Genomic DNA, 14,994 nt, shown 5'->3' on the forward strand with positions numbered 1-14,994 from the left:
CATACATTCAGAAGCCCTACTAGAACTGCATGTAAGCAAAGTTAAAACATCAAATTGTACTCCCCGAGCTCCCTCACAGTGTTCCTGTTCTTCTTTGTCATAGTTCGAAGGATTGTATCAGCGCCTGAGGACACTGAGAATATGCAAACTCAAGAGGCGGACATTGACACAGCGGCCCCTTATGGAACCGGGGGAGTACCTGCTTCCACATCAGGGAAGGCAGAAGCAACAACACAAACTGCCCAGGATACCACAGTTCCCTCAGCCTTAGCAACAGCACCTACAGTCATGCAAGCTTTTCAACCTCCAGCCCCATCAACACACCACCAATGGCTTTCAGCTAGAAGACCCGGGACAACCAACCATCAGGCAACAGGTAACAGTGACTTCAGGTGCTGAAGATAGAATACCATGTGCCAGACAAATCAGGCGACAAGAATACTTGCTGCTGAGAGCCCAGCAGACATACATGAGGGCTGCTCAGCTCATGTGTAGCAGAGTTCAGGAGCTGAGCTCCAATATTACTGAAGGGTTTGAGACACTTGCACATTCAGTCAGTGAAATGCCAGAGGATGTTGTTGCTCTTGTGTGGCTGTTCATGAGGACTCCAAAGCACAAGATCATCACCAACGCCATGTGGATTCCAGTCTTCAGACCTTTGGATAATCAATAGACAGGTTAGACAGGAGCATTGTTGTGCACAGTGTAAACTCAGAGCCTGTACACTGGAGATATTTCTAGGGGGCTACCCCAGGGAACCTGTACTTAAGAGGAACTAGTGACTATTCCCACTGGGGAGATTAAGGAATCTTCAAATCTAAGCAGCAGTTTCGTTGTGACGGGGTCACGCTGCGCAGGACGAAGAGTCAGTCTGGGAAAGGTGGTGGTGAAGCAACAGCGTGCACAACCGAGGGGCATCCTGTGGGTTTTAGGAGGAGGACATAGGCAGATGTGTGGGATCCATAGGCAGATGTGTGGGATCCATAGGCAGATGTGTGGTATCCATGGGCAGATGTGTGGGATCATAGGCAGATGTGTGGGATCCATAGGCTGATGTGTGGGATCCATAGGCTGATGTGTGGGATCCATTATATACTATGTTGTTTATTTTTCAACAGTGAATGTGTTTGTTTCATGGCTACTGCAGTGGTGAGGAATTTTCTGGTGTTTAGACAGAAAATCGGAACCAAAAATATTGTGGGGCTAAATATCATGCCAAGAATATCGAGGACAAAAATCTTGTGAAGGTAAGTTTCCATAGTTAAACAAAGTTTAACTATATATCTCTCCAACTATGTATAGGTTGACGATATGTATATCTTCAAGGTACGTAGATGTGAAGTTGAGTATAGTAAATCTCTGTTTACCTCCATGCACTTCCCTTCTCGATATTTTGGTCCTCGTTATTTTTGACATGATATTCTGTCCACACTATGGGCCTGATTTAGGTCTGGGGGGGAGGGAAATACTGCGTAACAAATGTGCCGGCAATCCCGTCTGCCATATTGCAATCCCTTATTTCCTATGGAGATAATATTTTGGCGGATGGGATATCCGGCACATTTGTGACAGAGTATTCTCTCGAGCAAAACCTAAATCAGGCCCTATATTTTTGGTTCCGATATTCTGTCAGTGATCCAAACTGCCTACTTCCTCAAGTGACAGGATGATGAAGAATCTGTGCTCTGTAAAAAACAATTCACTTGGCTGTTTTGCACCATGCAATTCACTGACAAAATATGGCTGTATTCGCTGATCACAGCATTTCTGATTGTCAGGGTTCATATTGCATCAGAATTAGAATTTTACCACAGCTCTGATTTTACAATCTTTTTGCAAATCTACAAACAGCGACTGTAAGTAAAAGGAAGAACTAGTTCCCGGCTTGGATTGCCCTGTGAGTCTACACACCCAAAAGTAACAGTATTCACCAGCTCCTCTCCAATCTCCTGCCACACTCGAAAGGTTGGAAATGTACTCCTCACATGGGCAGGAGTAAAATATCTTCCAAGGTGGGAATAAAAGTGGCGTTAGGGAAAGCAAATTTGCAATCGCTCAACAGATTTACACCTAGGCAAATGTACATGTGGATATTTGCGTGTGTGAAAATGGAAGTCAAAAAAGTTTTCTAGCAGTACATTTTCTTTAAACTCTTGTAAATTCCTGAAAGTCTTGCATCTGCATTAATAGAAAGACAGATGTGTAATTGACTTTCTTAAAGAACTGAACCATTATTTTTATGTCCCCCATAATTTTGCCCTACTTCTTCATCGTTATTATTTTTTTTTTAATATTGTCATACCTCAAACATGTTTTACTAAAATCTGCCTCAGAGAAATGGTATTTACAGTTGCACAATAGTTAAAACCTTTTTTTCAAATTGCACATTTTTTGTGTACATTTTATTTTGAAAGCAAACAGGCACCAATATTGCTTTCATAGTTACACATATATCTGCATATAATCAGGGATCCTTCTGGGAGCATTAAAGCTACCATCAAATTATTACTGTTGCAATATTGTGTAGTGATTTATATACTGTAACCACTGTCAGTAATGCAGACTGACTTCAGAGGTCAGTGCATCCCCAAAAAGAAAAATGATCACCGTTCAGTGCATTTCCTATTAGTGCTGTAATGAATCATATGTACAAGTTTGAAGAATTCTCTTTCACAGATTGTGGGCCTGTTTGTCCATTGAAAAAACAAAAATGAAAACTTGTTGTTCGAGACCACAAGTAATATGTACTGAGCTTCGAGCGATAGAAATTTCTTATCCCTGCTACTGTAGTGACCTCAGTTGCTAATACTTTATTTTTCATAATTTGTGAATAAACAGAAAATATGACTTCCTTATTGCATTTTGTTGTCTTAGTTCTTTTACTGCATCGTTTACCTCCCTGATAACCTTATAGCTGTCTAGAATACACCCAGTTGCATCATATTCATTTCTACACATTATTTTGAAATAAATCATTTGTTTTATTTTCATTCAACAGGAGACCTATCAAAGAAAGTAAGTTCGAGCGAGAAACAATCATACGCGCACACTGGATGCGAGAAGGACTCCACTTGGATAGCCAGGCTTGAGCTGTGTGAAAGAAACCAGAGAGGAAAGAGGCTCTTCGAATGCACTGAATGTGGGAAGAGCTTTACTTTAAAGTCTGGTTTTCGGCGTCACCTCAGAATACACACGGGAGAGAAGCCCTTTTCCTGCACTGAGTGTGAGAGGAGATTTAATCAAAAGGAACATCTTGAGGACCACTTGAGACTCCACAGTGGATTTAAGCCGTACCCGTGTTCTGAGTGTGAGAAGCGTTTTACACGTAACAATGCTCTTATGCAGCACCTGAGGATCCACACAGGAGAGAGGCCTTTCTGCTGTTCTGTGTGTGAGAAGAGCTTTACCCGCAACAGTGATCTTAAACGGCACCTGAGTATCCACACGGAAGTGACTCAGTTAAACTGAACTGTATGTGGTAGGATCTTTACTCTTACTTTAATTCACACGGATGGGAGCCCTGCCAGGACAAGCCCAAGAGGATACATACTCAAAGGTACAGCACCTTAGGATTCATACAGGGACAAAGGAGTAAATAGTTAAGATCACCGCACTACCATGTCTTGGCTGACTACTCCCACCTTGAGGATCTGAATCCATCAAATGATGAAAATCCAATCCTAATCCTGCACTATTAGTGGTAGTAAAGTAAAACATATTCATTTCCCTACACCACCAAAGGGTAAAGGAGGGACCAATCTGAACCTCAATACAACACCTGATGCAGGTGTTGGCAATAAAATCAAACATAACAGCGCACCACTAAGTCTTGACAATAGCACTCACAAAGCCCAGAGTACTGTGTGCTGCAAACAGGACCATCAGACAGTTATTTATTGCTGTTGTGCCATTACTATGCAGTGACCCTTCAAACAACGTCAAGGTCAAATACAAAATGATCTGCAAACATATCAGACCATTGAGGGGTAATGCCAGATTTACACACTAGACTTTCATCAAGGATACACCCTATGTGCAACAACAATTCACCACCCTGTGACAAGCTCTCAGCCCAAACCAACATGCATTTTGGTTTCTCTTGCTGTTTCTGCGATGGATCTAGAAATAATTTTGGGGTTTTCTGTGCTCTCTGAACTTATGCCATGTAAATCTGCCTGCATGTACTTAGTGCTGCTTAAAACCCCTAAAGTTTGGTACCACATGAGGAAATTCATGGTAACAGCATCTAAACAGATACTTCAAATCAGGGAGACAGGTTTACTAAGCAATGCAAATTCTGCCCTTTTTAATACCAACAACTAGAATTGCCTAAGGGATGATGATAGTTAAGCTTAATGTCAACGGGTTCAAGTGTAATGGATCATTTTAAATCATAAGTATGATGAATTGATTGTCATTTGATAAGGTTGGAATTTGATATGCTTGTTGTATAATAAATGTTTTATGATGTGAATTATGTTATTTTTTATAAACCAAAATAACTGTATTATTGATTCACTTTGTGATATCTGTATTATCTACCAGGAAAGATTTCCATATTCATATAGCGTTGGGATGTCTAATCATTACATGGTATGGTAGAGCCATAAATATACAGTGGTTTATACTAGGGCTTTTGACGTAAACATGATCATCAATTCTCAGCCATCACAACTTCAGCTTGGCTCTATTTGTGTCACAAATGTACTCCCCATTTGGGCATCTTGAGGTTTTTCTGCCAATTACTTATTATATCCCAGGGAGAGTGAATTGGTGTAGGCAAACCTTAAATTAACCAAAATTAGCCATTCTCTGCTTTGTCTCAAGCGAGCACCTATTTTTACCACGGATTTCAAGAAAATGTGACATGAGGTGAGATTTCTAGGTCTGTTCTTGACTCTTTAAGTGCCTGGAGGCAGCCAAGAACCAATATGTTGTTTTCCTTGCTATATAATTGCTGACAATTTAGCTTCATCTAAGTACCAACCCCCACACTGTAGTCCTGAAGCTCCAAGAATTGATATGATGACTCACAAGGTCATACAAAACATGCGGTCATTGCGCCCATCCATGGAACTATTACGTTTTGATGAATCTTCAGGTGTTATATGGCCTTGATAAAATTCAATGTGAACATAAATGTGGTATGTTTAGCTTATCTTCTTATGGGTGGCTGATATATACATTGCTCAGGTGCTATAAATATTTCTAGATGCGTTGTTGAGGAGGTAGATGCTTAGGAAACTCTAAGTGGCCTGGAGTTTTGTTGTGTCTAATGTGAACCTTTTCATTTAGTATGACATTTGAATACAACTTGATATGGATGTGTTGTGGAGGTGGCAAGCACTTAGACAACTAAGGCCCTCATTACAACATGGGCGGTAACAGCCACTTACCGCCATGCAGAAGACCGCCAAAACACCGCCGCGGCTGCGGAATACCACCACAGCTATTATGACACACATCTCGGAATCTGCCGAAATTCAGACACCCACACGACTCCGCCACACCAAAGGTCAGTGTTAAACTGGCGAAAACAATTCCTCCACCGTCACGCCAACAGAAACACGCCCATGCTATCATGACACACGAATGCACGCGGCGGTCTTTCAACCGCGGTATTCCATTGGCGGTACACACCGCCGCGCTCAAAATACACACACATCTCCAAAACACCGCCACATTGGACAATTCAAAATACACACACCTGACACACATACAAACACCACTCCCACACACCCAATTCAATATAAAACACACACCCACATCACCCACAAACCCCTACAACCATAATTCACGAAGGAAGGCCAGAGAGACAGAGAGCACAGCAATTGAGAACCCCACCACACAGAGGCACACAACACCATCACCCATACAACATTCCACGCACAAAACACAACACACCACTACACATCACCACACACATCAACACTTACACCACCCCACACATCACCCACACCAACCCATGTCACGCCAAAGACACCCCAGGTTTTCCGAGGAGGAGCTTAGGGTCATAATGGAGGAAATCCTACGGGTAGAGCCACAGCTATTTGGCTCACAGGTGCAGCACCCCTCCATAGCCAGGAAGATGGAGCTATGGCGCAGAATCGTGGACAGGGTCAACGCTGTGGGACAGCATCCAAGAAATCGGGAGGACATCAGGAAGAGGTGGAACGACCTACGGGGGAAGGTGCGTTCTGTGGTCTCCAGGCACAACATCGCGGTACAGCAGACTGGCGGCGGACCCCCACCTCCTCCCCCACAACTAACAAATGGGAGGAGCAAGTCTTAACCATCATGCATCCAGAGGGCCTCGGAGGAGTCGGTGGAGGAATGGACACTGGTAAGTCAAATCTTAACTATCATATCCCCCACCCTATCTGCATGCTATCACACACCCCCACCCTCACACCCTCCCCTATCACCCCAAATCCTCACTAATGTACTACTAACACAAACCACTCATCCCAACACCAAGCCCTGCATGACACAACTAAGCATGGTCACCCCTCACCGAAGCATGCTCACTGCACATACCCAGAACAACCCCCTAACCATCATCACACAAACCCACACACAGGAATGCTTGCACTGGGGTACACGCACACCCACACATTGCACACCATTACACACACACATGCAATAATCATGCTCTCATATCCCTGCAGGACCACTAAGGAACGTCACCACACCGGAGGGTCCAGACATCTCCATTCCACCCACAGAAGAGGCCCACAGTGACAACAGCAGCTCTGGCCAACTGGATCCAGATGACCAGCCTGGACCATCGTGGGCCTCGGGACAGTCGGTTCCCCTCGCACAGGCACAGCCCAACACTGACCTTCCACCCTCTGGTAACACCAGCACAGCACCCACCCAGCGGGCCCATACCTCCGTACCCAGGACACGTCAATCAGCGGTGTGTCCACCATTACAGGGAACCCAGGATAACCCACCACCCCAACAACAACAGGGACCTGGAGGCAGTGGTAGTGGGCACACGGTCCAGGGGACGGAGGCACAGGAACACAGGGGAACTGGGAGGGCTGCTGTGCGACAGGGGGCGGACAGGCCAAGGGAACCCACTCTCCACGAGGCCCTCTCCTCCATCATGGGAGCATACCACCACTCCCAGGAGACAATGGCGACGGTCCTGGCGAAGTTTCAGGAGACCCAGCGCCTGCAGGAGGACCAGTATTTGGGGTTGAGAGAGGAACTCAGAACCATCAGCTCCGCCCCGGTGTAGTGCTTTCCTCTTATTTAGTTTCTAAGCACTAACATAACACAACAGAAATGCACTTCTGAGGTCAAAGAAGACTTTTATTGTTGTTATATGAATGACGAATTAGTAGCTTTCAAGTCCGCGTTAATCAAACAAAATATATCAGTTTGCAATATACACAGCAGGTTATATTTATAAGATATTGAATGCAAAGCAAAACAAATACTTCACCGTGTAGGAACTATTTACAGCTACATCTTTCTAAGGTCTGCAAGCTGATGACCCCTGTCAGCCGCGAGAAAGAGTGTCATCTACCCACACGGGATGCTGGCAGCTGGCGCCAAGCTCCAGCACGAGGTCCGGCAGATTCGAATCTGACTCTCTGCAGCCTGTTACATTCGTTACAAAGGTGTGCCCCCTCCCCTCAGACCTGGGAAACTGAGCAAGCCTTTTGGAGACTGGCCAGGTCTCCAAGACTACTCCTGTTCCCAAGCTCAAGGGAAGAGAAACGACGCCCATGTACTCTCTCTTATCAGGTCTAGTCTACTGTGAGAGCAAAACATCTTGGTTCTCTGGTGCAAAAACACAGCTTGGAAAAATACAGCTTAGATTCTCAACTGCCATGTCTAACTCCACGTTAAAGGCAATGGGCAGCTAACCTAAATATCAAATGCAATGTCATGTTAAAGGCAATAGGCAGCTAACCTAAATATCAAATGCAATGTCTAGTGTCATGTCAAAGCCAATAGGCATCTAAGCTGAATACAAAATGCAATGTCTTATATCATGTCAAAGCCCATAGGCAGCTGAGCTGAATATAAAATGCAATGTATAATATCATGTCAAAGCCAATAGGCAGCTGAGCTGAATACAAAATGTAATATATGATATCATGTCAAAGCCAATAGGCAGAATATCTAATAGCATGTCAAAGTCAATAGGCAGAATACAGAATGTAATGGCTAATGCAATGTCAAAGCCCATAGGCGGCTCAACTGAATAAAACATACCATGTGCTACTGGTGAACATTGAGCAACTAATATGCGCAGTGGTGAAACACAAAGTCATTGGTCAAAACAAAACTTTATCAAATGGCAGGACATTCCGCCCTTTGACCAATGAATTTTTGTTTCACATATCTCTTGTGTCAAACCAAAAACAAAAAAAACATCAGCACAAAAAAAAAAACATTATGATCAAAGCAATCCCTGTAAAGCAATAGAAGTGAATTAACACATTGATCTCATAACCTTTCACATCAGCTACATCTACATAGAGAAGACTGGGCACATTTTTTTTTTTTTCTCTGAATGAGTCTCTAATTCAACAGTGTTAGCAATTTGATGTGGCATGAGTTCTACTCATGTAAAGGTGCACGGTCCACCTGAAAGGTTTGCTGGAAGGTAAGCAAAAGTCAGAGTTCCATACGAGAGGGGAAAAAAAAAAAAAACACAGCAAACAAGTTGAACTTGAACTGAAGGCGCAGTTTGCGCAAAATGGATCCATGGTGCTGGCACTTTACTCAGCCAGGTTCAGGTTGGGGATTCGGTCCCTTCCCCGACCCCACACGCACACACCGGAAGGGGGACCACACAGCGCACTCAGGGACAGTGGCGAAACGTGGTCGGATCTGCAAAAGAAACAAGTATGACTTTTCTTGCAAATAACATTTTTCATTTAAACTGCACCCTTCCTCTTTCTTTCCCTGTTTTATAATCAGCAGGACGTTTTTGGGGCCCTTTGTTATATTCTCTGCAGGTTCTGGAGGGTCACTTGGGGCTTCAGCCCACACATCAGCACTGAGGTTTGTATCTGCTGCGCCACAGCTCCCCTTTTCTTGCACTGTCAGAAGGGCTGGGGCAGACTCCTTCTTTACCAAACCTCCATTCACTGCATTTTTGCCAAGTTGGGCCATTCTGTCTCCAATTTGTATGAATGAATCAGATTCTTTTCTAGGTATCAGCATAATTTCGATTTTTCCTTGGTAATTTGCATCAATCACTCTCCCTAAAACCTGATCAATTTGCCATTTCTGTTCTGGCAACTTTCCTCTCCCCAACTGCTCTGTGACTGCTTGCATGACAGATTGCTTTTGTGCGTGCTGCACAGTTTTTATCAAATCTAGGGGAATGTGCATCTCTCTCATCTCTGCCCACCTGTAAGTGGCCTTTTCACATTTCTGGGGCACCCACATAGCCATCCCCACTAAGGCAGAATTCTGGGTGAACACTTCTCTCTCTGCATTTTTCTCATTAACATCTGCAAGGTAATTGAACCAGTTAGGTACAAGCCATGTGGCTAAAACATTATCAAAGAACCAAAAATCAGCGTAAAAATGACACATCTCACGTAGCTCTTGCTTTAAAATCTGACACACATTATACAACTCTGTTCCTTCTACTGTGCCAGAAAGCAACATTTCAGTCAATGAATCATTAGTAAAACAAACATGCTTTTTATCTTCAGTGGACACGAATTCAAATGGTGCACACAATTTCATTGGTAATTCTTTTATCTGTGGTACTCTAGCCCTGTCTTGCAAGTACCAGATCCATTGTATGATTCTAGCTAGGGGCAGTATTTTCTTCCCTTGTTCTTGAATTACATGTACATAAGTATTTCCTTCTTGCACTGCGCAGAAACCTAAAGTCTGCATTATTTCATTTGCCAAATCACAAGCGCGCAGCTGCATATTATTTTCCACAGTGACCATATACAAAAGTGTTAGGATTCCTCTCAAATGAGGGCTATTCTTTTTCCAAAAATCAAACAAGCTAATGAAACTCGGTGTCTCTTGCTCTAATATCTTTCGTTTTACTTGTGCATTTTGCAACGGTAACTCGTAAATCACATTCTGGTCTCTCTCCTCCGTGTTATCAGTTAAGGAATGCATTTTGGCTGCCAAAAACCCTGGCTCACACGGAAACTCAGTGCAGCTCGGAGCTGTCTTAACCCCCTCATTACTGGAATGGGACAGGAAAGATTCTTCAAAAACAGCCCTTTTATAACTTTCAGTCTTATTTTGAATTATTGTATCCTGGCTAATTTGCTCACGTAAATTCCTATTTTCATGTTCCAACTTCCTACATTTCTCCTGCATTTCTCTGTAAGCAGATAAAGGTATCCAGACCTTTCTGTCATCATTACTTCCAAAACACACGTTTTCTACATATATACAACGGGAATTATTTCTCAAAACCTTATCAGGCCTTTTAGCTACACATGCATTTTCTTCTGTAATTCCCCAAACAGAAAACAATTCACAGTTTTTCTTAGCACCATCAGGCAGTTCATCAACACATGTATTCTCAGACATGGTCTGCCGTGCTACTGTGATTCTCCAAACAGAAAACAATTTCTGTAATTCTCCAAACAACAAAAAAACAATTACACTTTTAAAGTGTGCACTTAGAAATCTACCAACTCGTCAAACCCTTTAATCACCTCTTAATGACCGACCCCACGACTCCAGGTACCAATTGTAGTGCTTTCCTCTTATTTAGTTTCTAAGCACTAACATAACACAACAGAAATGCACTTCTGAGGTCAAAGAAGACTTTTATTGTTGTTATATGAATGACGAATTAGTAGCTTTCAAGTCCGCGTTAATCAAACAAAATATATCAGTTTGCAATATACACAGCAGGTTATATTTATAAGATATTGAATGCAAAGCAAAACAAATACTTCACCGTGTAGGAACTATTTACAGCTACATCTTTCTAAGGTCTGCAAGCTGATGACCCCTGTCAGCCGCGAGAAAGAGTGTCATCTACCCACACGGGATGCTGGCAGCTGGCGCCAAGCTCCAGCACGAGGTCCGGCAGATTCGAATCTGACTCTCTGCAGCCTGTTACATTCGTTACAAAGGTGTGCCCCCTCCCCTCAGACCTGGGAAACTGAGCAAGCCTTTTGGAGACTGGCCAGGTCTCCAAGACTACTCCTGTTCCCAAGCTCAAGGGAAGAGAAACGACGCCCATGTACTCTCTCTTATCAGGTCTAGTCTACTGTGAGAGCAAAACATCTTGGTTCTCTGGTGCAAAAACACAGCTTGGAAAAATACAGCTTAGATTCTCAACTGCCATGTCTAACTCCACGTTAAAGGCAATGGGCAGCTAACCTAAATATCAAATGCAATGTCATGTTAAAGGCAATAGGCAGCTAACCTAAATATCAAATGCAATGTCTAGTGTCATGTCAAAGCCAATAGGCATCTAAGCTGAATACAAAATGCAATGTCTTATATCATGTCAAAGCCCATAGGCAGCTGAGCTGAATATAAAATGCAATGTATAATATCATGTCAAAGCCAATAGGCAGCTGAGCTGAATACAAAATGTAATATATGATATCATGTCAAAGCCAATAGGCAGAATATCTAATAGCATGTCAAAGTCAATAGGCAGAATACAGAATGTAATGGCTAATGCAATGTCAAAGCCCATAGGCGGCTCAACTGAATAAAACATACCATGTGCTACTGGTGAACATTGAGCAACTAATATGCGCAGTGGTGAAACACAAAGTCATTGGTCAAAACAAAACTTTATCAAATGGCAGGACACCCGGGCACCATCGTAGGGGTGCTAAAGGACATACAAAAGACCATGAGGGACACCATGGTACTCCAAGGGGCCCCTGACACTAGCATGGACGATGAACTACCCACCACCTCCGCCGGCGCTAGTAGACAGGAGGCACCACCACAGGACCACCACACCAGCACCCCACCCCCTGCAGACGGACAACCACCACGCAAGTGGTCCCAGAGATCCAGGAACAGGACAGAGCAAGATGGCAAGACCCCCGACAGGAAATGAGACCACCCTGATTGTCCTCCCACTGTCCCACTTTGTTACCCTGTCCATACTTTAACTGCCCCAGCTCCACTTCCTATGCCCATATGGGCAGTGCAGCTGTGTGACCAATAGACTGGACTCTGCCATGGACATTCCTCCACCGTTCCCCATCACCATTTTACAACCCCCCTCCATTTTTGAGCACTTAAATAAACACCCTTGAACCACAAAACAATCTGGAGTCAGTCTGTGATTTGGTAAATTTGTATTATCAATGACAGTGTCAAAATGCGTTTTCTATTGTAAAGCCAACATACCTTTGTCACACATCACAAGTCCTGGAAGGATGCAAGCAGATGACACACGTTGGTAACCACACCTGTGAAACCGTAATGGAAAGGTACAACTCAGTGACCAAATAGTGCTATGGAATGACAGACATGATAGAGGTAGAAGTGTGAAAGTGAATGTAATGGTAAGAAAGAAATGTTCTCACCTGTGTGTCACTGGAAATATTGCTGTATGACTGACTCCCTGTTGTCTATGTCTTCTTCCTCCGCTTCCTCCTCATCACTGTCCACTGGCTCCACAGCTGCCACAACACCGCCATCTGGACCATCCTCCTGCAGAAACGGCACCTGGCGTCTCAAAGCAAGATTGTGAAGCATCGAGCAGGCGATGATGATCTGGCACACCTTCCTTGGTGAGTAGAATAGGGAACCACCTGTCATATGGAGGCACCTGAACCTGGCCTTCAGGAGGCCGAAGGTCCGTTCGATCACCCTCCTAGTCCGCCCATGGGCCTCATTGTAGCGTTCCTCTGCCCTGGTCCTGGGATTCCTCACTGGGGTCAATAGCCAGGACAGGTTGGGGTAACCAGAGTCCCCTAATAGCCACACACGTTGCCTCTGGAGTTGACCCATCACATACGGGATACTGCTATTCCGCAGGATGTAGGCGTCATGCACAGAGCCAGGGAACATAGCATTTACCTGGGAGATGTACTGGTCTGCCAAACATACCATCTGTACATTCATGGAGTGATAACTCTTCCGGTTCCTGTACACCTGTTCACTCCTGTGGGGGGGGGGGGGGGGCGAGAGCTACATGGGTGCCATCAATAGCACCTATGACGTTGGGGATATGTCCAAGGGAATAGAAGTCACCTTTCACTGTAGCCAAATCCTCCACCTGAGGGAAAATGATGTAGCTCCTTACGTGTTTCAGCAGGGCAGACAACACTCTGGACAACACGTTGGAAAACATAGGCTGGGACATCCCTGATGCCATGGCCACTGTTGTCTGAAAAGACCCACTAGCAAGGAAATGGAGCACTGACAGCACTTGAATGTCAGGGGGGATTCCAGTGGGATGGCGGATTGGTGACATCAGGTCCGGCTCCAACTGGGTACATAGTTCCTGGATAGTGGCACGGTCAAACCTGTAGGTGATGATTAAATGTCGCTCCTCCATTGTCAACAGGTCCACCAGCGGTCGGTATACCGGAGGATTCCGCCATCTTCTCACATGTCCAAGCTGACAGTGCCTAGGAAGGACAACAGCGACCACAGAGTCAACAAATTTCCAGGTATGTACCCACAGATACACAAAACACGACACCAAACACTAAACTCTTCCTGTATGTGTGTTGAGTGTAGGCCTAGGTATGTGTGACGCAGTAGTAAATGAAGCCATGTGGGCCCCTGAAATGGCAGATGCCTGACCTCTAAACTGGGACAATGGGATGTGAGGTATCTGCGCAGGCGTTGTACACCATCGCGGTAGGCGGTCGTAGACTGCGGCGCAATGCTGCATTGGTTAACATTGGACCATATGGGTCCCAGGAGCCAATGATGAAGTGCGCCGGGGCTGATGATACGCACCGCCGCGGACGTGACCGCAATTTTCTATCAGTTCAATCACTCAATACCTGATCTTCGACAGGAGAGGACCTACACTGCAAGTGCTGCTGTGACCTCGGTCTGGAGGAGACAATGGCTGCTGCATCTGGGGAAAGGGCCCCTGCCTTCACTGCTCAGGAGTTGGAGAAGCTCGTGGACGGGGTCCTCACCAGTACACGCTACTCTACGGTCCTCCAGACCAACAGGTAAGTACACAGGGAGCACGTTGTATGGGCTATGCCTGGGTGGAGAGGGCTGGTTGTAAGAAGGAAGGGGGCAGAGTTCAGGGAACATGAAGGACTGTTAATGTGTGTGCCACATGGCAAGGGTAGGGATGGGGTCCACTCACATCGACGGGGCAGTTGGTAATGACTTCTCTTCTTCCCCTGTGCATGTCATGTAGGTCAGGGCTCACCAGAAGAAGGACATTTGGCATGCCATCGACAAGGACGTCCGGACCCTGGGGGTCCACCAGAGACGGGTCACCCACTGCCGGAAAAGATGGGAGGACATTCGCCGCTGGAGCAAGAAGATGGCGGACGCTCAGCTGGGGATGGCTTCCCAACGTGGGAGGGGTGCCCGTCGCACCATGACCCCCCTGATGTTCCGGATCCTGGCGGTGGCCTACCCGGATTTGGATGGGCTCTTGAGGGCATCACAGCAGACACAAGGGGGTGAGTACACTCTCATTCTGGGGACTTTGCACGCAGTGGAGGGGTCTGGGTGGGGGAGGAGGGATGTGGGTTTCCCTAGGCCAGGGCGACTTACGTAGGCTAGGCCCCTCTGTAATGCAGGCCATGTGCCACTCCACCCCACCTCAGTAGAGGGCCAAGTACAGGTATACATGCCCCTGTGGCATCCATGTGTGCAGATGTCCACCATAGCCATGTAGGCCAGATCCCAGGAATTGCATCTGTAGTGGCCAAGAGCACGGCGTAATGCAGGGGGCTGCTGTGTCTGTATTGTCCGCCAACGGTAGCGGTATGCACTCAACCTGTCTTCCTTCTGTCGTCCCCCCCCCTTTTTCTGCTCTCCCTGTTCTTTTGTGCATCAGCATCATCAGGCGGAGGT

The 14,994-nt window shown here is 45.4% G+C and overlaps 2 protein-coding genes across 2 annotated transcripts in view; one reads left to right on the top strand and one right to left on the bottom strand.

Annotated features, from left to right (window-relative positions):
• The window catches only part of LOC138248873 (zinc finger protein 583-like), a 64,808-nt gene extending 60,334 nt beyond the window's left edge, over nucleotides 1-4,474 (top strand). Inside the window, exons 7-8 of the mRNA XM_069202840.1 lie at nucleotides 104-376; nucleotides 2,999-4,474. Of these exons, the coding sequence (XP_069058941.1) occupies nucleotides 104-376; nucleotides 2,999-3,468 (743 nt within the window). The 3' untranslated portion in view covers nucleotides 3,469-4,474. The remainder of the gene's footprint in view (nucleotides 1-103; nucleotides 377-2,998) is intronic.
• Nucleotides 4,475-8,128: 3,654 nt separating this feature from the next.
• On the bottom strand, nucleotides 8,129-11,548 carry LOC138248875 (uncharacterized). Its single transcript, XM_069202844.1, has 2 exons — nucleotides 9,380-11,548; nucleotides 8,129-8,853 (listed from the first exon to the last, which is right to left on the bottom strand). Exons 1-2 carry the CDS (start codon nucleotides 10,537-10,539, stop codon nucleotides 8,742-8,744), a joined length of 1,272 nt encoding a protein of 423 aa, XP_069058945.1. The 5' UTR covers nucleotides 10,540-11,548; the 3' UTR covers nucleotides 8,129-8,741.
• Nucleotides 11,549-14,994: the final 3,446 nt, after the last annotated feature.

This window comes from Pleurodeles waltl, chromosome 8, assembly GCF_031143425.1.
Source record: "Pleurodeles waltl isolate 20211129_DDA chromosome 8, aPleWal1.hap1.20221129, whole genome shotgun sequence".
Taxonomy (NCBI): Eukaryota; Metazoa; Chordata; class Amphibia; order Caudata; family Salamandridae; genus Pleurodeles; species Pleurodeles waltl.